This window comes from Pseudopodoces humilis, chromosome 4 (assembly GCF_049639895.1).
Source record: "Pseudopodoces humilis isolate 2021_Gansu_Grassland_sample_001 chromosome 4, ASM4963989v1, whole genome shotgun sequence".
NCBI classification, from domain to species: Eukaryota; Metazoa; Chordata; class Aves; order Passeriformes; family Paridae; genus Pseudopodoces; species Pseudopodoces humilis.
In genome coordinates this window covers 67,914,553-67,937,988 of record NC_142203.1, presented here as the reverse complement: position 1 = coordinate 67,937,988, position 23,436 = coordinate 67,914,553, and the positions used below count along the sequence as shown (strand labels likewise).

General features: G+C 53.7%; 4 protein-coding genes across 7 annotated transcripts; 3 read left to right on the top strand and 1 right to left on the bottom strand.

The window, feature by feature from the left end:
- The first annotated feature begins 706 nt into the window (after nt 1–706).
- Nucleotides 707–3,999, top strand: LOC106628420 (avidin-like). 2 transcript variants are annotated; one of them, XM_014256941.2, is made up of 6 exons: nt 707–1,323; nt 1,793–1,976; nt 2,838–2,954; nt 3,061–3,274; nt 3,619–3,739; nt 3,821–3,999. In XM_014256941.2, coding segments are annotated over exons 1-6 (672 nt in total). In that variant the 5' UTR covers nt 707–1,321; the 3' UTR covers nt 3,855–3,999. The 2 variants fall into 2 exon arrangements, with proteins under 2 accessions (XP_014112416.2, XP_087910496.1); XM_088054370.1 differs by lacking the exons at nt 707–1,323; nt 1,793–1,976 and adding an exon at nt 2,092–2,211.
- Nucleotides 4,000–8,165: 4,166 nt separating this feature from the next.
- Nucleotides 8,166–9,772, top strand: LOC102104531 (avidin-like). The gene is made up of 4 exons (XM_005528012.3): nt 8,166–8,246; nt 8,758–8,971; nt 9,375–9,495; nt 9,655–9,772. The coding sequence occupies exons 1-4, from the start codon at nt 8,175–8,177 to the stop codon at nt 9,752–9,754; spliced, it is 507 nt and encodes a 168-aa protein (XP_005528069.1). The 5' UTR covers nt 8,166–8,174; the 3' UTR covers nt 9,755–9,772.
- A 1,865-nt stretch (nt 9,773–11,637) lies between these two features.
- On the top strand, nt 11,638–13,138 carry LOC102104349 (avidin-like). Its single transcript, XM_005528011.3, has 4 exons — nt 11,638–11,721; nt 12,090–12,300; nt 12,402–12,534; nt 12,949–13,138. Exons 1-4 carry the CDS (start codon nt 11,650–11,652, stop codon nt 12,980–12,982), a joined length of 450 nt encoding a protein of 149 aa, XP_005528068.1. The 5' UTR covers nt 11,638–11,649; the 3' UTR covers nt 12,983–13,138.
- A 2,994-nt stretch (nt 13,139–16,132) lies between these two features.
- On the bottom strand, nt 16,133–23,216 carry CREB3 (cAMP responsive element binding protein 3). 3 transcript variants are annotated; one of them, XM_014257024.2, is made up of 11 exons: nt 23,152–23,216; nt 22,227–22,703; nt 21,420–21,557; nt 21,088–21,337; nt 20,746–20,858; nt 20,435–20,527; nt 19,830–19,936; nt 18,441–18,509; nt 18,201–18,285; nt 17,996–18,077; nt 16,133–17,557 (listed from the first exon to the last, which is right to left on the bottom strand). In XM_014257024.2, exons 3-11 carry the CDS (start codon nt 21,555–21,557, stop codon nt 17,217–17,219), a joined length of 1,278 nt encoding a protein of 425 aa, XP_014112499.2. In that variant the 5' UTR covers nt 22,227–22,703; nt 23,152–23,216; the 3' UTR covers nt 16,133–17,216. The 3 variants fall into 3 exon arrangements, with proteins under 3 accessions (XP_014112499.2, XP_014112500.2, XP_005528102.2); XM_014257025.2 differs by lacking the exon at nt 23,152–23,216 and adding an exon at nt 23,087–23,147; XM_005528045.3 differs by lacking the exons at nt 22,227–22,703; nt 23,152–23,216 and adding an exon at nt 21,829–21,939.
- Nucleotides 23,217–23,436: the final 220 nt, after the last annotated feature.

Here is a 23,436-nt window from a genome sequence, read left to right as displayed (position 1 = left end):
GCCATCCTCTTCCTCTGACAGGGTGCCTGTCCTTCCCCAGCCTTACTCAGCCTTTGCTCTTTTCTCTCCTTCCTTGCTGGCTCTGGGGCTGCACCCAGAGTGCACGGACCTGAGACTTTCCAGGGTATGCGTGTACTGACTGAACACAACTGGCTGATGTGCCTGGTGGTCCAGCTTTTGGTCAAAAGTCAACCTGCATCCTCATCCTCACCCTTGCATCCTCATCCTCATGCCTGCATTTTGCACAGAGCCCTCAGTTCATCCCCACTGATCCTTGGCACCGTCCTGATCGTGCTGGGCTCATTCTCCTGCTTCCCCTCCCCAAATGCCCACTGCAGCTGCCACCAGCACCATAAACACCCAAAGACTTCTCTGAGTGGTCTGTGAGGCCAAAGCCTTGGGACCCTGTCTCTTAAGGACACAAAATGATTCACACAAACACCTTTCAGCATTAGAACAGGGAAGAACCTTTATTCTCTGACTACAGTATTTACAGATTCTCGACATTGACCAGGGATTGGATAATTAAGTTACCACCTTCCCAAGCACACTGGTCATGTGAAACGTCCATCAAAAGGCGTTTCTTAGAAGGAATGTGTAAACAACTTATGTTTACAGGACTTTCATGGGAAAGTAACTAAAACTATGAAAACATTATCAGGTTTAGTTTTCAGGGCAACAGGACCCCAGTGGAAGTGGAGGGTGAGGTTGGGAGCCCTGCACAGCAGGGTAAGAGGCCACTGAGAACCATGTTGGCCCAGGACATAATTTCTGTGGTTTCATTATCCCCACGACTGCAAATACCCTGACTCCTGGTTTCTCTAAAGAACACAGTCAGCTGGACAGAGAATGATGCAAGCATTGTGCTTGCTTAGTAAGGAAACTGAAAGTAAAACTGTGAAGTTTACAAGAAATCAGCACTGGATGTGCCACCCTTATTGCATCACAATCTGTGCTCATCAGCTGTCCTAATTATCCCACATCCTGTCCCTGACCTTGCCGTGATCCTGCCCTTTTATTGACCTTTCATTTGCCTTTCCTCTTGGCTGGTACGTGCAAGCTGGGCTGCTCACCTCCAGCCTGCAATGTCTTGCTCTTGCTGTTGGGGCAGGTTTGCTTCCTTCATCTTCCAGTCCCCTGGACCCACTGCAGATCACCTGCTGTCTCTGAACATACACCTTGCCCAGCCCTCATGTCCTTCTGTCCATCCCCTGCAGTGACCAGAGGGTGCTTTGGGACACAGGAGCTTCTGCAGGGCAGGATGGAAACAGACCCAGCTCTCAACCAGTAGACATGGGACTAAAGACCCCCAGGCTGGGTGATGTCAGTGGACAGTTCCACACAACCCCTCCTACAACCCTACTTTACCCATCCCCATCCCTGTGTCCATCTCTCTTCCAGTCCTCTTGCCTGTTTCCATCCCTGCCCACAATCCCTCATCACTGCCCCCATCTCTGCCCCAACTCCATTCCTCCCACCCTTGCTTCCATCCCTGTCCCTGTCCCTGTCCCTGTCCCTGTCCCTGTCCCTGTCCCTGTCCCTGTCCCTGTCCCTGTCCCTGTCCCCATCCATGTGCACATCCCACATCCCTCATCCTTGTCCCCGTCCCCATCCCAATTCCCCTTTCCCATCCCACCAAAACACTCTCTTCCTGTCTTCATCCCCAGCCCTGTCCCCACCACATTCTTACCCCTGTCCCTACCCCATTCTTACCCCTGTCCCTGTCCCCACAGCTCTGCCCTTTTTCCTTTCCCTTCCTTGTACCAATTCCTAGGTCCCAGTTCCTCTCTAGGTACCGCCCGGGGCTTTCCCGGAAAGCAGTGGGGGAGCCGAAGAATAAATCTGTGAGTCACTTGCACGGCGTGATTCTCTGTCTCCGCTGCATCCCGAGCTGCATCCCGATGAGCCGCCGCCTCCTCTCCGTTCTCGCCCTACCCGTAGGGGTGTCCGTGGCCGCGGCCGCGGCAGGCTTCCAGGTGGGAGCTCCTGCAGGAGACACGCGTGGGAAACACGGCTCCGGGGAAGTCTGCGCGGGAGCACTCCTGGTGATCCCGGTGCTCGGGGAGGGACAGGAGTGGGAGACTCGCCGGAGGGGTGGAACATGATATGGGAGCTGCAGAGCTTGTTAGGGGTGGGACACGCGTGGAAGACCCACTCGGCAGCAGGAGGATCCCCTGCTCCAGCCGGTATCCAGACAGGACCCCTGCCGGGGTGAGGGAAGTGGTGCCCCATGGTTGTCCGTGTGCACGGGAGGGATGTGCATGGAGATTCCTTCACTGGGGCAGGGGGTATGCCTGTGGAAATCCCCTACTTCCAGGGAAATTGGAGGGAAATTGGGGAAGGGGAAGCATGGGGACCCTGCCCCAGAGGGTGACTTGCCCCTGTCTCGGACGGCACAGTGTGGGAGAGAGCAGGCAGCGCCTGGAACTGCAGGTGGGGTGTGCCGGGCTCTGGCTGAGACAGAGCCCGCTGTGGACCTGAGGGCTGTGCCCGTACCAGTGAGCTTCCCTGTCGTGCTACATGTGTGCTGAGCACAGCACGGCTACCCACAAACACGGGCAGATGTGCCCTGGATTCACACAGCTCACTGCCAGGGCTGCAGCAGGGGTCCCACCTGTGTTCCTGCCTGTCCAGGGCTCCCACCTTTTGCTTTTCCTCTTCACATCTCCCCTTTGCTTGGCTTACCCCAGCTTTTGGCCCTCTCGACATAGCTGAGATAGCAGAAACTTTATGAACCATGTCTTTTAAAAATGAATGCTCGAGCGTTCTCAGGACTCCAGAAACACGCTGCGGTGCCGCCATCCACAGCCTGACCTGTGTTTTTGTTCTTTTCCAAGCTCCTCTGCCAGGGAGGTGAGTGCCCTGGAGAGAAAAAGGCCAGTGAGAAAGAGGAAAAGGCAACCAAAAGCAGGTGGTGTGGGAGCTGCCTGGGGAAAGGCACAAGGGATATCAAGGTGAGTGCCAGCACCCTGTGGGCACCGGGGGCTGTGGTCAGGGGGCTCAGCCCCTAAGGGCTGGGCTGTGTACAGGCAGCCCAGGGACATGTCTGCTTATCCCCAGCCATGCAACCTGACTGGCTGGTGGGAGAATGATCTGGGCTCCAAGATGAAAGTGTTCAAGGTTGACAACGACGGAACCTTCTTTGGTGAGTACCACACCGCCGTGTCAAGCGCCAAGAAACCCATCCAGCCGTCCCCACTGACTGGCTCCCAGCACCTGGATGAGGATGGACAGTGCACCTTCGGCTTCACTGTCAACTGGAAGAAGTTCTCAGGTCTGTGGTGGAATGATGGCTGTTGTTGGATGGGGTGGTGGGATGGAGAGGGGAATTCAGGCAGGTCCCAGTGCTCATCCTGATCCCTCTGTTCCCTCTACTGTCCCCTGCCTCTCCTTCCCTGATCTCTCCCCACTCTGGATGGTGTCTGCAGACAGCAGTATACCTCCCAAAACAAGGTCTGGGTGAGGCAGCACAGAAGATTGCTTTGCTCTGCCACACAGCATTTCCCTGCAAATATCAGGATCCACTCAGGCTCCATGAGCATTAAACCCACTGACGCCTGTGAAGCTCCAGAATCAGCTGGGGTCCTGTTGGGATGCTAACAGCCACCCCTGCTTTAGATTCCACAGCTGTCTTTGTGGGCCAGTGCTTCAATGGGGATGATGGGAAGGAGGTCCTGCACACCTCCTGGCTGCTGCGGGAGAAAGTCAGCTCGGAGACAGATGACTGGAAAGCCACCAGGTGAGCTAAGGTACCCCAAATCCATCTGGGATCCCTACCCTGCTCCTGGCTGGGCACCAATGGGCTACTGCTTCCCCACAGGACTGGCCGCAACACCTTTACTCGAGTGGGCTGAAAGGAGGGAGAAACATCTTACTCTGGCCACACCTGGGAGACAGGAGTCCCCTCAGCAGGATCAGTGTGTAGCAGCATGCCTTGATGCTTCCAGCTCTGGAGGAATATTTTAAAAAAACAAATAAAATTAAAGATATTTAAACACAGCCTTGTGCAGTCTGTGGATATGTCCTGGAAAAGCTGGGCTAAAACAAGGTGGAAGGTGGGTGCAGGATCTCATTCTGTTATTTTGGGAAGAAACTGGCCCCAAGAAAACCCATTTTCCAGCCCAAACAGGACAGTGCATCGCCGAAGTAACCCTCTGACAGTAACTGTGACCAGCACTCACTCTTTCCTGCTGAAAGCCTGGTGAGTCTGATGGGAGGATAAGCTGAGGAGCTCTTCTGCATCCCAAAAACCTGTCTGGGAGGCCCCCATCTCTGACATGGTCCTTAAGCAGGCAGGTGAAGGGCCTTGGCTGTGTCCACACTCCTGAAAAGTGCCAAGGGTGCTCTGTACCAGCCACACAGGGACAGTAGCTGCAGTACACCCTGCCCAAAACTCTTCCTAGGAATCATGTGATTTACTGAAAAGCTACTGAGCAGCAAATACAGCCTCTCAAATCTCTGCCCAGTGGACTATGTGACTGACCAAAACAGGCAGTGCCTTAGGCACTTAGGCAACCCTCTAAGCCAAAGAAAATTATTTCCAGGAATTCAGCTCTGGGTCTGAATCTGAAACTTAGTCCTTGTGTCTTTGATTCTCAAAATAACCCAGGACAGTGCTGCATGTCCTGAGCTGGCTTACTGCCTGGGATTTGATGGACTTAAAAGCAGGACTGAGCTGCTGGGGCTGCTACTCCCGCTGCTCCCCTGGCTTTTCTGCCACAAATGCTGTGGGTGGGAGAGCTTTGCTAGCAGCGCATGTGGCTTTAGCAAGTTTGCCTGCTCTGTGTTTTAACCTGCCTTGTGACCATCTAATTTGCTTCTCACTTCTTTCTCCCTGGGGTTCACCTTCTGCTTTTAAAGTAGTGCTGCTGTTCCCTTCTCTCAGCCCACTGCTATGCATTTATGTATCTGCACAGGCTTTTACATGCTTTTAGAGGAGGCTGAGAACTGGGAAAGTGAGAGGCAGAGGGACCACAGGACTCTGCTCTCACCTGAAGCATGACCAGCTCAGCAGTGAGGCACTTTGCTAAGCCTTCAACTTCACTGCATGCATCCTCCTGACCTCATTATTGCCTTCATGCCAACATTTCCCCAGGGCAGGGCTCTCCCGAGGCTGCACAGCATTCCCAGGGTGCTTCAGCAAGGCAGCAGTGCTGCCCACATCTGGAGCATCCTGCAAATCCCAGCAGACAGCAACATTGCTGGTGAGAAACATGTGAGACATGAGCTGGCAGAGCTATTTCCAAGGCCAGTCCCTACATCAGGGCACCCAGCTAGGATGCAATGCATCCCTGGCACACCTCAGATTTGGGTGGCAGGTGATAGGACATGGTGCACCAGGGGTGCCCACAGGCATCTGGGAGTGGTTAAAGATGGGGATGTTTCTCCATGGACATTCAGCATCCCGCAGCTCTGGGTTCTATTCAGCTGCAAACCCAGCACCATTTGTTTCTTTCTAGCATGGCCTCATCAGCAAGGCAAACGTGACCAGGGCTTTCCCTTCAGCCCCACTGCAGGAAAACCCACTGTTTCTGCTGCATGACAAGCCTTGGTCAGGGTAATTCACACACTGTGAATGCCTCCAGGGGCAGGGGGAGCTGGTGGAGGCAGGAGGCACCTGAAATCACATGGACATGTCTGTGTGGCACAGCTGTTCACACACATAGTGTATCAGTTAAAAAAAAAGCCCAAAACCAGAATCTCTTTACATCTTGGTGGGATGATCCTTGCATAAGGATGAAATCCCTTCTAACAGATGGTCACTGTTAGAATGGAGAAGGAGTTTCAACTGCAGGGGTCCTCCAGCACTTACATGTCTTAACCACATGTGGAAAACTGTCCTGCGCAACCGTTTCTGCGGGGACTGCTCCTGTCAACCGTTCACAGATGTCTCAACACTGAACAAATTGGTGCCCAGCATCTCTCTCAGTGCAGCTGTTGAGGCACCTGAGCAGATGGAGGCAAGGAATTCCCAGGTCACTCAAGGGACTGCACAGTTGGTGGGTTTGGGTGTACCAAAATCTGGTACCCCTCCACTAGTCAGCGATGACAAAAGAGTAAACGTGGTTTTCAAGCCATAACTTCAGTGATTAATGAGGACACATAGCTCCCAACCCCTCCACCATTTCAGCCTGGCCCTCTGGTCAGGACCACACATTGTGCTCTGTTCTTCTGCCTCTCTCTGTGGCCCTGTTCCAGCTGTAACCTTGCCAACCACAGACTGCCAATCTGAGAGAATGGAGGAGCTCCTTAGTTATGTTATCTCAGCCTGGGGCTGGTTTGGAACCAGGGCACACTCACAGATGTGTTCTTCCTCCCCATCCTACAGCTGAATGCATCAAATTTGTCAGTATCACCCCTTGTGTGGATGGAGGACCTGCAGCTTGTCCAGCTTGCCCCACATGGCTCAGAAGGTTGCTCACTTCTGCCACCCTGCCCCACACAAACTGTGCTGGGTCCCCTCCACTGCACTGCACCCTGACCAGGCAGTGGGCCACTGACCTTGACCAGGTGAGACACTTGATGGATCAGAAGAGCCAGCCCACCTTCAACTGTCAGCTAGGGCTTTTCAGCTGCTTCTCCTTTCCCACCCCCCCTCCTGTATTCTCAGAGCTCCTCCAGTCTCCACTGAGGTGTCCTTGGAGTATCCCTACCCTTCCTGTGATGTCCAGCTCAGCTGGGCTCATGTCACCATGCCCTAAGTATCCCTTTCTTGTTCAAGGTCCCAGCAGGACAGCAGGCTGAGGAGAGAAACATCACTCACCCACAAGCACCTTTCCCACTGACAGACTGGGTGCCAAAGAGGGACAGCCCCATCCCAGCACTGTCTCACCCCATCCCTTCACAGACTGCAGACTCCATCACCACCTCCGTGGGCCAAAGCTTCATAGATGGGGACAGAAAGGAAATACTGAGGACCACATGGATCATGCAGGATGAGGCTGATGTGCTCGAGGATGACTGGAAAGGTAGTGGATGGGCTGCAGGGCACTTGTCCATCCTTGCTCTGTACCAGGGCTGTCCCTGTGGGTGTTGCATAGAGCCCACAGGGGAGTGCCAAGCCCTGAGTGCTGGGAGCCAGCTGGGTACAGAGCAAGGGAGAGCAGTGTCAAGATCCGAGGGCATTTGCAGCAAGTCCCCAGGATGAAAGCTGAACACAGCTCTATAATTTTTTCATTAAAAATGAAGTGCAATTTGAACATATTATCCTGCTCCCTGAGGAGGAGGGGACTGGGTTTCCTTGTCTTCAGGCCCAGGAAAGATGAGAATGACAGTCAAAGTAGATCTCATCCTTTGTGCTTGGGCAGGGGCCAGAGAGGCACCTCATGATCTGGACACAGCCAAATGCCACTTCTATCTTCCCCTGCAGCACTGGGAATGACATGTTCACCTGGTTAGAGTGGTATCTTGGGGGACGTCTGTGCCAAGTGCCAGGCAGTCTGTCTTGCACCATCAGGAACTCCTTGGGAAGGGTCAGACAGGGCCCTGCCCAGCCTCAATGCATCATGCATATGGCATCACCTCCCACGGCATCAAGGGAGGCACTGTGCACAGGACATAACCTCCCACAGGAACAAGCAAATTTTAACATCTACATAGCTTCCAGGAAAGCCTTTCTGCACCTGGAAGAATAACTGATTCAAAAGTTCCTGCTGCAGTGACAAGTCTTAGGTCCCAAACCCAAGGAAAGCCCAGCACAGCTATGATGAAAAACAGTTTAGAAAGAGCAGCAGACACTTACAGTGCAGGAGGGGTGCCAGGGCTGAGCCGTGCGGGCAGACACGTCAGCAGTCAGTGCAGCGGAGCACAGCTGCCCGGTTGCTGCAGCCTTGTGTTTAGGTGGCAGCACTGGGTCGGTGGCAGTGGGACAGTGTCAGGCCGTGCCCGCCCCCAGGGCTCCGGCACTGAGCACGGAACGAGGTCGGCAGAGCCTCTTGGACAGCGGATATGAAAATCATCCCTGCATCCCCACCTCCCCGCACAGCCGTGCTCATCCCTGCGTTCCTGCGGCGCTGCCCAGGTCAGGCAGACCTCCTCACCTCACCTGGCCTGGGCACGCTGACATCGGGACGTGGCAGCTGCCAGCCCTGGTGGCTCCGGTTACAGCCCTATAAAGGGGTTTGGGATGCAGGGCAGAGAGGGAGCTGGGTCGGGTATTTCACAGCCCCGCAGCCATGGGGGGCGGCGCTTTCATCCTGGTCCTCGCCGTGGCCCTGGCAGAGAGTGTTGCTCCTGCAGAGAGGAAGGTACGGGATGGGACACAGTGGGAGCGTGGCAGACGTGGCACTGGGATGCAGTGTGGGCAGCCAGGAGCTCTCCCTTAAATACCATTTTAGGCTTAGACAAGCAGGAGAGCTTTGCGAGAACCAAGTCCAGGCAGAGAGGGAGGTATCCCTGGATCACCCTCAGCCATCTGGTACCACCCCCAGAAAGCTTTGTTCCCATGGGGGAACCATGCACAGGGCGTTCCTTCCCCTGGGGTTTGTGCCTGGAAGCACCATGAATGTGGCATCCCCTCTGACATGTGTGTCTGTGTCTGGGTGTACCGTGCATGCTGCAGGGCTGGGACGTTCTGGCCTTGCTCCACCATCCTCTCAGCAGCACCTGGGGCAGCATTTTCCCAGACTGGCATTAGGAATAGCCAATGCCCTGCAGCTGCACTCACAGCAGGGCTTCTGGCTCCCCTGGTGTGGGGCAGCTGCAGGGATGGGGTCCCCCTGTGTGGGGGACAGAGGGTATGTGGCTGTATTCCTTCAGTGCCAGCTCAGCGGACTGTGGAGGAATGACCAGGACTCACTGATGGAGATTTCGGTGTTGAGGGACAACGGGGACTTCCAAGGACAATACCTGACCCGAGTCACTCTCTCCGAGGGCTGTGCCCAAATCTCCCCCCTGAGGGGTGCCCAGCAGCAGCTTGGAGAGGAGGGCTGGCCCACCTTTGGCTTCACTGTGAGCTGGGATAAGTTCTCCAGTAAGTGCTGGGTCACCTGGGCATGGCACAGCAGTGCCAATGGAAGCCACACATGCAGCCAGCAGGAATTTTCTTTTGCCAGCAATTCAGCTGGGTGATGCTTTGGTGCAGCTAAGCAGCAACACCTATGCAGCATGGGGCTAAGGGGCAGTGCTGGCCTGGAACAGGGGAGCCCCTCCTCACCCAACACCTTTGGGGCAAATACGGTGTGTCCAGACCTCCTTAGCACAAGTGGTGCTGCAAATCCTGCCTTGTCTGAGGGAGCCACAGGGAAGGGCAGGACCCCCCCAGCATGGTTTGGTGGTTGTGTGGCCATTGGAGCAGGAACACTGTCTGGGAGGACAGTGGGGAAGGGGCAGCAGCCAGTTTCCCCACAGATCTCCCAATAAGTCCTTCCTCCCAGATGCCACCACCACCTTCGTGGGGCAATGCTTTGTGGATGCAGGTGGAAAGGAGACGCTGAGCACCATGTGGCTGCTGCGCGAAGCTGTCGGGTCCCTTGAGGAGGACTGGAAAGCCACAAGGTAGTGGGGGAATATGGGGGACACTAATCCCACAGAGGAATCCTTGCTTGAGGGAACTTGGGGGACATTTAGGGACACCCTATCACTGCTGTGAGCACTGGCAGCTCTGAGCAGGCAGTGTCTGTAGGTCATCCCACAGGAGTTCTCAACTTCTCGCAGGGTGGGCAGAAATGTCTTCACACGCAAACGCACCACAAAAGGAAAGATCCTGACGAACTTGTCTCCTCCCTGTGAGGCTGTGCCTTCACCAGCCCCATGATGGGATGGTCTGGCTGCAGCCTAAACCCCCAACAAGGAAAGAAAAACCTGCCTTTCAATTGAGAATAAAACTTAAAAATCATCAGTTGTGGTTGCCTTTCTTAAAGGATGTCCTTGCTACACCTTCTGTCCCCAAAGATAGCCCTGCTGAGGGCAGGTCTCACCACTGCCCTTCCACAGGGACACCTGCATCTCTCCCCAGTCCCACCCATCTCCCTCCCTGGCCTCATATCCCATCTCTCATCTAAATCCAAACTTCCAATCCACCCTGTGTCATCATTCCCCACCTGCCTGATGGTGGCCTAGCTAGCAGCAGCATCCTGAATTCAGCTCACTTCCTTGTAGTGCCTTCATACTATTCCCACCAGACCCTTTCCAGTACTGGGACTGTATGCTCTGTTGGACTGGGCAATGGAGGCAGAATTACCACTAACTTTGAGATGCTGATTAAGCACTTTCTTTGTGCTGTATAGCACCTCATGTAAAATGTGCACAAGTTAAAGCCCCCAATCCATCCCATCCCCTCCCCTTGGATTACACTCAGGGATTTTCCCTTTCTCTACCACTGCATTTTTGTGGTGCCTATTTGCCTCTGTGGACACCTGCCAAACTTAGTCAGCTCTTTGGCACAAAGCTTTTGGCAGCTCCATGGGTGAAGAGGAAGCCTCTTGCGGAAGAGTTACAAAAATATCCCAGCCCGAGGCATGAGAGCACCGTGGCCACACAGTCCATCAAGCCTGGCCCTGCTCTAGTGAAGCTGCAGCACAGTGCCATGAAGTGGAGGGATACCTGCCACCACCTTGGGACTTCTGACAAGGTGGCTTGTCTCTGCCAAACAGCACAGAAAGGCAGGAGCTCTGTCAGGCCAAAAGAGCAGAATATGACATCCAGGACGACAGTGAAAGAATCCCCAGGGGGAATGTCTCTGAGTCCCTGTGATAGGCCATGAGCTTGGGACTGAAAAAGACAAAAAGGAGGAGGAATGTGTTAGGAGAGGGGTGTTTTCTATTTGGCCCAACTTTTGAGGCTACCTAGATGAGAGATAGATGTGTTGAGCACAGGGTGCCAGGATGTGCCAGGGCTAGCAGTGGGTATTGAGGGGTGACAGTCCCCTGCCCCCAGGGGCACACTGCAGCCCTGCTGCCACAACCTGCCCCAAACACTGCTGCCTTGGAAACAGCAGGTGTTGATTCAGCTGAATCTCACCTGAATTTTCAGCATGCCTGCTCCAGGCATCACAGCAAAGGCACAGCTCAGGAAGACAGGGACAGTGCACATTGCATTTTGCACATCAAAGTCCTTTAAAGCAGCAAATACAAGGAAGTGTGAATGCAGTGCTAGTTATTATGCTCTGTGTGTTTAGCAAACACACTCACCGGGACCTCAGTAATGCTGCTGTGGTTACTTCTTTCTCTAACTCTCATAAAAGTAAAAGCAAAACCATCAAAATCTGCAGCTGACCCACAGAAGAGGATGGAGAAATGTTACTGCTGCTAAAATGAGTAAGCTTTCCCGTCCGTGCAGCGCTGCAACACCCTGGACAGGCATTGGCACCAGCAAAGCAGGGAGGGAGTAAATGTTGAAATAGGTGGTAATTTCCAGCCTCCGTGCATGGGAGGCAGATTCCCAAAGAAGGTATTGATACTTTCCAGACTACCATAGGGCCTAATAAAAAATTTTGTCCCCACTCCTCTGCACAGCCGTGCTTATTCCTACGTTCCTTCAGCCCTGACCAGGTCATGCAGACCTCCTCATCTCCCTTGCCAGTCCTGGGCACCCTGACATCGAGCCAGTCATCTCACAGCTGCCATCCTGGTGCTGGTGGGGCTCCGGTTACAGCCCTATAAAGGGTGACCAGCTGCAGGGCTGGGAGGAGCTCTTAGCAGCCTTGCAGCCATGGGGAGAAGTGCTTTTGCCCTGGTCCTTGTCCTTGCCCTGGCAGTGTGTGTTGCCCCTGTGGAGAGAAAGGTATGGGGACAGATGACAGCGGGGATGTGGTGCTGACATCCTGCTAGATCCCAAAGTTTGCTGCTGGGGCATCACAGCTCAACAGGGGGGCAGGGCTGGGCTGCTGGAACTGGTGGGGACAGCACTGTGCAGTGCTGAGGGAAGCTAAAACGAGGTTGGGAGGAAAGGACTGCTCCTGCAAGGATGCTGCTGGCTGCGGGAAATCCTTCAGAGGAAGGCAAGCAGAGTCATACCCCAGACTCCTGTTTTTCCCCCTAGAGTGTAGGGAAAGCAGTGCACCTAGTGCCAGCAGAGCCAGGGTGAAGGGGTGGAAGCAGGATGCCCCCCTCCCCGCCTGGTCACTCCAACCCACAGCACTGGCCTTGCAGTGCCTTCTCTCTGGGTCGTGGCGGAGCGACACCGGCTGCCGGATGGTTGTGTACACCTTGGACAAGGACGGCAGATTCTCCGGTTTTTACCTGCCGAGACCTGCTGCTGGTGACTCGCAACTCCTCGCCTCACCACTGGAGGGGTCCCAGCAAGACACAGGGCTGGTCCCGCAGCCCATCTTCTTCTTCACCGTGAACTGGCGGCTCCGAGGTAGGCAGCAGGGGAGCATCATCCTGCAGCGGCGATGCCAGCAGGCCACAGGGTGACCTTGTGCCTCACTGCCTGACTCACATCACCTTAAACCCTTCCAGACTCAGAGGCTGCCAGGACAACTGTCTTCCTGGGCCAGTGCTATGTGGACACCAAGGGGGAGGAGACCCTGCATGCTCTGTGGCTCCTGCGAGAGGCAGCCGACAGTCCTGCAGAGGATTGGAAAGCCACCCGGTGAGTGCTGGGTCCCAGCCACAGCTCCGCCAGGGTCTCCTGCAACTCAGGCTGAAGAAGGGAGAAATCCCACGGGGTGAAGCATGGGAGGACCGTGAGGGTGGAATGGTTTGTCACCAATGATATGCAAGGGCTGAGGATCACCCGTGTAACATGGTCCACCTCTGCGTGCCAGATGTGCCTCAGGGTGGAGGATCCCAGGATGCGGTCTGGCCACAAAGGGCCCTTCCCAGGACCTTCTTTCCACTCTCCTCAGCAGGGAGAGAGGAAGAAAAGATGCCAGCACCTGGCTCAGCCTCTGCTACAGGCTTCTGGAACCTGTAGCACCCCAGACAGCCACACAATGCTCCCCTTGGGCTTCCCCTCTATCCTCCATAGCATACATGACCCCATCCGATTTGTTGTTTTCTGCAGGATTGGCACCAGCATCTTCACACGGATAAAATAACAGCAAGTTGGAAAATCCAGCAGGCTCAGGACATCAGGGAGTCCCTAGGCAGACTTTGCCTGCACTGACATGCTGCACTAGAGCAGCTCTCAGCCCAGAGGTTCATGCTTTCTTAGGCAAGTTCACCAGATGCAAAATAAAGGGTTTCTGTGGGGATGCAGGGCTTCTCTCTGTCTTCTGCCCTACCTCAAACTTGTGGGGTTTGTCTCACCTAGCAGCCACCCTCCCACAGGGAGGTATCATGCTGCTCTGGGCCTGAAAAAGACAACAAGGCTGAGGGCAGCAGGGTCCCTGGGTCCCTGTCTCAGCTCCCCTCCCTGGCAGTGTGCAGCAGCACTGTGCCTGCAAACCTGATGCTCTGGGTAACATGTCCCTCGAGGTCACTCCCAGATGTCCCTGAGATGGGGGACAAACTGGGCTGTGGCCAGGCAGAAGGATAAGGCACAGCCCCAGTGTGCTGCCAGTACTGCAGAGCCTTCCCCACGAGAGCACAGCAGAGGAAGCTCTCAGGTGCCCCAATGCACAGGGCAGCTGCAAATGACTCTTGCAGAGCCATCAGCCTCCGGTTCCCAGCCCCAGTGGATGTGCAGCAGCGGCCAGCTGCCAGCTGCCCTCCCATCCCAGGCCTGGGGAAAGCTCCCAAATACCCTGCCCCAAGAGTCCCTTCGGCACGGCTGTGTCCCCCGAGTAATTCATGGGGGTGTGTCTCCAGCCAAGACCCTGATGTCCAGACATAGCCAGGGAAAGAGAGCAGAGGAAGGGAACATCTGGCTGGTGCAGATGTTTTTGGCTGGACTTTTTGAGGCATCATAGCCCGACCTCTCTTCCTTCTGCCTTAGACACTTGTCAGAGAGGTCCTAAACACGACCCTTGGGGGCTCAGCAGGCCCAGGGCCGAGGTGCCCAGCTGTAAGAGCTGGAAGGAGGCAGTGGCTTCATCACTGTATTTCCAGCTGTTTTTTAAACCAGTTTTTAGATTTGTTTGCTTTTTCTGTTTCCACCAGTATCCAGCAGGCGGTGCTAGTGGATATTAATAGGATGGATGATGACACAGGAGGACTCAGATTTCCCTTGAAGAGGTGGATATATTTTGTTTCTGCTACTGAGTGAATTTTACATCTCTCTGAGAAACTCTAATTCATTTAAAAAAAAAAAAAAAAGGCAAACCTGATTCCTTTAAAGACATGATCAGGAAGTGTTTTGCATTGCATTACACAGCCTAGGACTTCCTTGCGCTCCTAGGCAACAGAAAGCAAATTTCATTTAATGCTTTCACAATTTTCAATATATCACTGTCATGGAAAGGAGAAGATACTCTGACACTCAAGGAGTCACCAAGGAAAAAGGATTCTGTTTCCACCTGGCAACACCCATCTGGGACTTGCCAAGGACTGTCCAGGATATTTTGCCCTGGAAAGCTCATGCTTCCAGTCTGCCAGCATAGTCCCACAATGCTGACGCAGGCACTTGCTGGGACACAAGGGAAATACAGGTTGACCTTGGACATAACAGAGGGAACAAGGTGGGCACGCAAGCTGGGATCATACTGCTGACCTAAGGCAGAGTGTGGGGCTGTGTGTGCATGCAAGCAGCACCAGTGCACATGTAGACCATGCTCTGATCCCAACAGCGTGCTAGGAAAAAGAATGGGGATCTGCAGCAAAGAGGACAAAGGGGTGGCAGGAATATCAGGCAGCTCCTGCTCCTCTGCTCGATATAATAAAGTCCTCAGCCAAAGGACTCATTATGAGCACTTTTATCATTACTGCCCTTTAACCCAAGGCATGAGGTCCAGGCTGAATTTCATCCCTGTCCCCAGCTCAGAGCTGCTTGCTGTGGGACTGGCATGAGAACACAGAAAGCAATGAAAAATAGCAGACCTGGGTCATTATGAACTGAGACCATGTAGCAACCTTCCCCAAAACTCCCAGCTCCTGGCTCCCAGCCTGTGTTCCCAGAGTTACTTCCCTTCCTGACATCTGGCCAAGCAAGCCAGACTGCTACGAAGAGCAATACTGACCCCATCATACCCAGGCAAACACCAGCTCACATGGCTGCTCCCAGCTTTCCTGGCAACACCACCATGTATTACTTCACACGGCTCATTGAATATTGATTAGTGCTGGGTCAAGGACACCATGTAACATCTGTGACACCATCCACTCTGGCCTTGAACTGCAAAAAATTAAACTAAACAGGGAACAGCCTATTACACACACTGACCCTCAACTGCAAAAAATGAAAGAAGATTGGGAACAGGACATTAGGTACCCTGGCCTCAAACTGCAAAAAAATGAAACTAAAGTGTAGATGGGGTCCTAGACCTTCCTGATGCCATGCATACCTCCTGGGGAAAGAGTTCCAGTGGTTCCCTGGTGATGCTCAAGGGCTGTCAGTCCTGGCCAAGGTAGAGCTGTGACCCAGCCCTGTTGGGAGCATGCTGCTACCTGTCCTGAAGCACAAGCCCTGGGTGAGCCTCTCCTTGGCTGTCTCCTCTCCTGCCACAATGTTGTCTCATACCTTGTTTTTGTTCCCTGGGTGGGATGCGCAAGCGTGAAGCTTCCTGCACCCATTGCCTTGCTGAGTTGCTGTGCCTCAAAACCCTACAATGGGCTCTGCAGCCTGAGCTCAGGGTCTGCCAGTGCCTCCTGTGGACCCAATGAACCTAACCAGATCCGGGGACAAGCCTGAATTTAGCAATTTCACAGCAGGCAAGGCCCACCCGGTGGCTGTTGCAGCACCCTGGCTCTGCTCCACTTCCTGCGATTGTGCAGTTCCCCATTACGAAAGCAGCAGTGGAGGCTGACACCAACTCCTCGCGCTTCCTCCGGGGGAAGCTGCTCGCTTCCGCAGCACTGGGGGCTGGCATGTGCGTGGTGGGTGCTGGCTGCTCACCACATACACTCTTCTCCAAGAGTGCTTTTGCACCTTGAAGAGGGGTGAGAGCAGAGCAGCAGCCCTGCCAACCCACGCTGTGCCTCAACAAACCCCTCTGCACAGCCAGAGCCACGCGGACTTCCCCTGCATGCATCTGAAAGGGACTGCCCCCGAGCCTGCTCTGGATTTCACCCACAAGGCTCCCAGCCCCATGTACAGCCCCCAGCTTTCACCCAGCAGCCCAGCACCTTGCCAAAACAACCAGAGGACACAGTCACACACCATTAATATTTATTTGGACTCTATTAATAAGGAAGCTATTCATTATTATTCTGATCCAATTTGATGCTATCCCTACTCATTGCAAGGGAACTGGACTAGATGACTTTTAGAGGGCATTCTATACGACTACATGGAATATCCTGCAGTAGGACAAGGAGATCTCTACAAGTACCACTAAGCTGCACTCTGGCAAAGACACTGCTCACCAGCTCAAAGTGTTTCTGTTCAGCCCAGAACCATTGACTGCATCACCAGCCAGCACAGCAAGGCTTGGCACACAAGGACATGGCTTTGAAACTGTCCTGCGGGCAGGAAAGCCTTCAGAAGAGTTAGCAGCTCTGCTGCTCTTTGAACATGCTGCCTCAGCAGTCTGGTTCACAGCATGCCTGCTCCCTGAAGCCCAGAAGCCTGCAGGAGATGAAAGGCTCAGCCCTTACAGTAGGCAAACAGCACACAAGGCTCAGGAAGGATTCCTCCACATTACCTTCTCTAGCCAGGCTGGGAGCTGTGGCCATGGCTCAAAAGCTAGCAGGAACAGGCGACATGCTGGGTCTGTCGCAGCAGCAGGCAGGATTACTCCTGTGAGAGCACTGAAGGTCAACTTGCTCCCTCACACCTAGAAATCACACAGTACTGCAGGATTAAGGGGCAGTGACATGGGACATGTGTTTGGGGCCACAACACAGACTCAGAAGTGCCTGTTCAACTCCAGCTGGGCAGTGAAGAAGCAGGGCAGTGGCCTCCACCACCAACTGCACTCAGTCAGACCAAGTACTGGCACCTCAGCCCAACTGCTGCCACCCTCCCTGCCACAGCCCATCCCCACAAGCCACCGGGTGCACTCTGGGCTGCAAGCCCCATGAGCAGCTACAGTGAATTCTCAGAATTTCCTGTCCCATCTCAGACGGAGCCTGATAAAAATGTCAGAACGATTCCTCCCTGGTGAACCCTCTGAGTTGCTGGCAATCAGGAGAGTACTCAGAAGAAACTGCCTGGATAGATAATCTGTTAGTGCAGCTCTGTCCCTGCCCCACAGGATGCCCAGTATCATCCCAAGGAGCAGGATGCAGCATTGATCACATCTCATTGGCATGGTGCTGCTGGATGAGAACTCTGTCAGGGTGTTCCACCCACTCCTGACCCTTGGATTTCCATGGCACCAGCACTGCTGCTGGCAACGGGTCACTCTGGGGCGGGCCTGGCTCGGAGCCTGCTGCTGGCGGAGGGTCAGAGGATGAGTTGCTGTTGAAAGATCTGGGATCAGAGTTAAGTGGACTCTGTCCCTCTTCCCATGACTGACTGAGGTTGACTGACAGCAAGGAGTCTCCAGGCTCTGGGCTGAAGCCCTCCAGCCCAGTGTCATGCTGCACATCAGGCGCTCCGTGGCTCGGAAACTCGCGGATCTGCCGTGACAGCACTGTAAGAGACGTAGAGCCAACTCTGTCATTTCCAGCCTCCCACCCTCCTGTGCTGAGCATGGAGCCACCACAGAGCCCAGGAGAGAGGATAAACTGTTTAACCAGAACTTCCTCTTCCCAGGGGAGGCGGGGAGAGGATGCTGCACAGCTGCCAGGCACAAGCACAGTTTGTGCTCCAAGAGGGACCGGAACTCTCCTGTCCTTGCACCGCCCCTGGCACAGCGCCCTGCTTCCAGGCAGGTTTCTGCAACAGGGCTGAGGAAGAGTCCAGAGCTAGGGTGAGACAGCAAGCCAAACCTAGTGGTCACCCCAGGCAAGGGGATGCTGAGTTGGAAATGCCCCTGAGTTCAGGCTGTCTCTGGGGAAGGTGCTGTGCTTCACCAGGAACCAGACCTAAGCTCCAACCTGGGCACCTCAGCCACAACCTGGGCACTCACCCTTGAGCTCCTGCTGTGGCTCTGCGCTCCTGGGCAAGTGGATGCTGGGGGACAGAATGAGGCAGAAAGAAAGAACCACGATCTGGAAACAGAAAGATCAGCACAGATCTCAGCAGACGTGGACAAGCATCACTAAATGCCTCTCTTCCAAACTTGTGAGGACAGCAGAGACTCCTCCACAGACACTGGGGCCAAAGCCACTTACCATGGTACAGGTTGTTCTTCTGGTAGTTTTGGGGGCGGACTGTCTCACCAAGGCCTGCAGTTTTTGCAACTGCCTGAGCAGTGACCTGCAGGAGAACAGGAAATGCAGGTTAGCATAGCAGCAGGACCTAGAGCTGCACACTTCCCTCCACCCTCTGTAGCCACGGACAGACCTCAGTCCTGAGAAGAGGAAGAGCCTTCCCCACCACAACTCCTGCCAAACCCAACAAGACAAACTCACATGTTCTGCTTCTGCAGCTGCTGCACCTTCTTCTCCAGTTCATGGTTTTCAGCTGTGCAGGCTGCCACCCTTCCCAGGAAGGACAAGAGGCAATTGGAAAAACAGAGAGATTTTGTTGGTCAACAGTAGAGACTTCACATCAGTCACTACCTTTGCGAGGCTGGGGCATATAAAATTGGTCCTGAGGTCCACCTGGTATCACCTGCAGGAAAGCCCAGAGAGCACCACCTCATACCAGATATGGGGAGGCATGAAGTTGTGCCAGTCCTGCAGAGAAGCAGTTGACTAACCCCTATGGATGCGCACTCCTAGTGGCACACCAGCCCTGTAGATCTGTGACATTAGGCTGTATGACTAACTAGCCTGACCTGGAAAACACATTCAACCCAGCAGATTGGCTATCTGGCTTAATCAGAGCAAGCTCTGAGCCATCTCCACGCACAACAGCACCAGGCAGGCTTTACCCTGATGTTCCAAACCCTCTGTAGAGAGCTGTTGCCCCACAGGGCTAGCCTCACTTTCTGCTCAGGGCGGCATGAGCCAGCAGCCAAACAGCACAGCAGCTCGTGACAGGCACCCCCGTTCCCAGACCTGGAAATGTGGTCAGCACAACTAAGGCCATGCAGGAGGGAAGAAGCCATTCTGTGACCCACCAGGTCATGTATTCATTCCCTTCCCATTGTTATCAGGCACTGAAGGTCCTGTGCACCAAGTACTAAAACAAACAAATTTCTTTTTCTCCTCCATACCAGCCTGAAAGTCCCTGGGCACCAGGCCCTTCCCTTACTGGCCTTGAAGTTTGCAGACACACAGCCAGCTCTGTGTTGCTGACAGCCCTATCACAAAGCAGGGAAGCACAACAGCACAGAGTGCACTGTTCACAATATCAAGCAATTAGAAAGTCCTAAGGGACACCTTGGGAGTAGAATTTCTGCTGGACAGCTCATCCCCCTGCTCAGGGACGCATCTACCATTGCCTGCTTCCTCCCATGACGGAGGGAGAGACTAGCACCCTTTGTATGATTTCTGAATCTATGTTATGATCATTATATTAATACACAGAACTGTCTATTAAGATCTGATCCAATCTGCAGAGGGCACATATGACTAGAAATTTTAAGTTAAGGTGTATTAGAATGCAAGTCATTAGAAATTGTAAGTTGTATAATAAATCCTGTACTACACTGCTTATAGACTGTCCTACACTGATTCTGCTTGTAGAAAAACTGTGCCAATCTAATCATAAATCCTTGCTGTTACTAATTGTAACATGATAGGAAAATGAAGTTCTGATTAAAATTACAATTTAGTGCCATCATCATTCTGCCAAGGACCCCTAAAAGAACAAACGGGTCCCCTCAGTGTTGGATGACACTGCTGTGATCATACCTGTTTTCTAGGCCATCCACATAGTTCTTCCTCCGGCGACGACTATCCTGAGCTGCTTGTTTGTTCCGAATCTTACGACGCACTTTCCTCAGAACTCGCTCTTCAGCCTGCAAGGATCATTTCGTTAACAGCAATCTCAGGGTGTTGACAATCCCACCCTCTCAGACTGTGCAGACATCTCAGTGCCCAGCCCGAGAGGTCCTTCCCACAACACTGAATAAACTGCAAGGCAAACCCAGGCCTGCTGATGCAGTCAGCAGCTTCCATGACATAGCAAAAGTAAGGCATACCTAAGGGAAGTGAAAAGCACACGGCTCACAAGCCGGAAAGGAAAAGGGAAGCAGGAAAGAAATAGCTGGAGGCACTTGTGGTCTAACTGCCTCCTGCAAACAACCATGAGTAGGGAGACTGACAGCAGACAGAAGCTGCTGTGCACATGGACAACACCCTGGACTCAAAAGGAGGAAAAGGACACCAAGCCCAGATGAACACTGCCCTGAACACAGCACCTGGCCAACAATATTCTCATCAAGGCACTGTCCTGTAGTTTCAAGTACACTACTGGACACATTTGAGTGATCTGCTTGGTTCTAGTGAGGACTCACTTTGGTCAGTGGCAGACAGGTTGGTAATGTAACACCTTCTTTCTCCAGGAGCTGCTTCTCCTCCTCAGTCAGGATCAGCTCTGGGAAATCAGACTAGAAAACAGCAAAAATATACCACTGAGAATGCAAAATACAGGGAGTCCACCCTGGGTGCAAGAGGCCATGTAGCAAACACAAAGAACTGGAATCAGCTCTCCCAAAGCAGTGTCATGCTTTCCCTTAGAGATATCCCTCACAGGAAGCAAGTCAGAAGAGAAGGGGACATGTGAGCAGAAGCAATGGCTGGGGTCCATAGGCATGGGAGTCAGTACCTGTACAATGGCTCCAGGCACAAGCTGGGGTTCATCTTCCACAGCAACAGCAATAGGGGAACTGGTGCTCTGTTCCAGTGCCTTGCTTGTGCCTTCCACACCAACCCATGCCCCTGGGGAATGAAAGACAAGTCAAATGCTGGGCCTTAGTGAAGTAGCACCTGACCAGCCAGTTTTGAGGCTGGCTCTTTTCATTCATGAAACAGCAATTTTACAGCAGCAGAAAGCCTTTACTCTTGGCTCTCTTCATCACTGGACACCCACCAAAACAAACCAATATGGGACTGCTTTTCTCTTTTCCGCCTGTAGCCATGGCAGAAAGAGTCCATACACATCACTCACCTAGCTCAATGGTGACATCTCCTTCTGCTGTATCAGACCTCACACTTTCCAGTGCAGGCCAGTCCTGGTGAAGGGAGTAGTTATGATCAACCTGCACAATGTCTTGGCTGGCAAAATTGCTATGGGACAGATGCTGATCCTCAGAAATGCTGCTGTCATTGTTGGCAGGCAAATAACTGAGCCTGTCTGGTTCATCTTCTAAAGGCCTCAGCAGTGAGCTGATGAAGTCATCCATCTCCTTGTCCAGGAGCTGCAGAGGAACAGCTTTTACTCAGCAGGGAGACAAACCTCCTAAACATCAACTCAGCAGCAATTCCTCACAAAGAACTCACCTCAGGCATTGGCAGGCCCCAGTCTTCCAGCAGACCATTCTGCTCCCCTGGGATTTCAGGGTAGGGAGCATCATCCTTCAGGAGAAAGTCAAGCAGATCCGTATCTGCCAGGGCATCCAGTTCCTCTGGGCACGACATCTGAAAAGGACACCCTAAGTGAGCACAGGCACAATGGGAGACATCAGCCTTGTTTTAAGGTGTCCCTCAGACCCTATAGACAACATATTCCCATGAAATGTCAATAGCAGGCATGACCAGTTCACAAGTACTTCTCCATCCAGGCTATCATAGTGCCACCAGTGATAATAATACAGTAGTTTCCCCACAAGGTTACTTCAACCCAGCCACAGGAACCATGCTCCACCCACAGTGTAAAAGCTGCAGGAAAGAGAGGAAAAGTGAAACAAACCTAGACTTAATGGTGTGGAAAGCATGCAGGATTCTGCTGTTCCACAGAAGCCCAAAGGTACCATACCCCCTGGTCTGCAGTCAGCAGGGAGAGCTTCCCATCCCAGGAAAATTAAGAACAGTCACTGTTGAGGTTTTAACTAAAGGGATTCTGTTAATGATTAAATGATGATCAAATTCTAAGTTATCAATGACTGAACAGAAATAAAATGGTAATCAGATGGTGATTAAGTGATCATTGAAGCACAATTAATGAGTGATTTGACAAACCAAAATGATGACTTAGTAATTCAGATAGCTGTCAAATGCTGTACTGTTTATTGCATTTGTAATAAATAGGTGGATATTGCAATAAATAAACAGATGAATATATATGAATGCCACTAGCACACAATATACCTTTAGTTTGAAAGTAAAATGCTCCTTATCTCACTTTAGAGATCTGACACTGGTAAAGTGTCTCTCCGCCCTGAGGAGTGACCTGGAGAGCCGTTCCTGGTGCCAGGGAGGTCAGGGCGCGGCAGAACGAGAGCAGCAGAGCTCAGTGGCTCGAGGCAGCCACAGGTACACAGAGGGCAGAGTGAGAGACTTGCAGCCAAACGCTGCCCTGGCACTTGTGCACCTGTGTGGCTGTGGCAGCCTTAGCTTTGTCTGGTCCCAGCTCAGGCTGCTGCTGCTATGTCCTGACAAGACATGGCCCAGGAGCCTCGGTCCTTGAGGAGATGTGGCCTCGCATGGCTCCCACGGGATCAGCCCGGCCGGCTCGTGGGCGATGCCTGAGCCAAGGCACCGCTCAGGCTGTCAGAGCACAGGCATCCATTGCACCTCTCCATCAGCACTCCTAAGCTTTCACATCTAGCTGTCAAGTGTCACAGTCTGGAAAAAAAAAAAAACAAACAGAAAAAATAGAATACTACCTAAACCACCTGAAACCCCGCCCAAAACCAGAGGACCAGGGCAGTCCCCAGACTGGGCTGCTGACTGGAAGAAGGGCTGCCAGCAGAAAATGGAGCAGCAGGAGGAAGAGGAGCTGGGCAAACCCGGACAATACCAGGGCCCATGGCTTCCACAGACTCGGAGGAGATTCCCCGAGGGAGCGTGCGCCGGGCAGGCAGCACGGGCAGGACGGGAACAGGAGGAGCAGGTGCGGCAGAAGGGTGACCAAAGCGCAGGGGCCGGGACACCCAGCCGGGAAGACCCAAGCAGACCCTCTCAGCCTCGGCCGGACCCCGAATCCCCTGATCCCCTGATTCCCGAACCTCCTGGACGCTCAGAGCAGCGGACTCCGACCCCCCGCCGCGCCCAGCGCCCTCCCTGCCCTCACCTCAGCTCGGCCGCTCCCAACGCACCGCGGTGACGTCACCCCGCCTCCCGGCGGGCCCCGCGCGCACCGGCCTTGCCCCACCCGTGCTGACGCCTCGGTCGCCCATTGGTTGGGGATGGGGGGGCGCGCGGGGATGGCGAGAGCGCGCGCGCGGGCGGCGGGAGCGCGGGGCGGGCGGGGAAAGGATGGGAGAGGAGGGGATGGGAGAGGAGGGCATGGGAGAAACCCCACCCAGGGTTGAGGTGGTGGGCGGTGGGTCCGGGGTCATGCGGGGCTCCGGATGTG

Coding starts and splice junctions, on each gene's coding strand:
- LOC106628420 (XM_014256941.2), top strand. Junction 3,275..3,618: donor CAACTGGAAGAAGTTCTCAG/GTCTGTGGTGGA, acceptor CCCCTGCTTTAG/ATTCCACAGCTGTCTTTGTG. Junction 3,740..3,820: donor GATGACTGGAAAGCCACCAG/GTGAGCTAAGGT, acceptor GCTTCCCCACAG/GACTGGCCGCAACACCTTTA.
- CREB3 (XM_014257024.2), bottom strand. CDS start 21,557: ATGTCGTGCCCAGAGGAACTGGATGCCCTGGCAGATACGGATCTGCTT. Junction 18,510..19,829: donor GTGGATGGCCTAGAAAACAG/GTATGATCACAG, acceptor CTTCCTGGGAAG/GGTGGCAGCCTGCACAGCTG. Junction 18,078..18,200: donor GAAGAACAACCTGTACCATG/GTAAGTGGCTTT, acceptor TTCTGTTTCCAG/ATCGTGGTTCTTTCTTTCTG.
- LOC102104531 (XM_005528012.3), top strand. CDS start 8,175: ATGGGGGGCGGCGCTTTCATCCTGGTCCTCGCCGTGGCCCTGGCAGAG. Junction 8,972..9,374: donor GAGCTGGGATAAGTTCTCCA/GTAAGTGCTGGG, acceptor CCTTCCTCCCAG/ATGCCACCACCACCTTCGTG. Junction 9,496..9,654: donor GAGGACTGGAAAGCCACAAG/GTAGTGGGGGAA, acceptor AACTTCTCGCAG/GGTGGGCAGAAATGTCTTCA.
- LOC102104349 (XM_005528011.3), top strand. CDS start 11,650: ATGGGGAGAAGTGCTTTTGCCCTGGTCCTTGTCCTTGCCCTGGCAGTG. Junction 11,722..12,089: donor TTGCCCCTGTGGAGAGAAAG/GTATGGGGACAG, acceptor CTGGCCTTGCAG/TGCCTTCTCTCTGGGTCGTG. Junction 12,535..12,948: donor GAGGATTGGAAAGCCACCCG/GTGAGTGCTGGG, acceptor TGTTTTCTGCAG/GATTGGCACCAGCATCTTCA.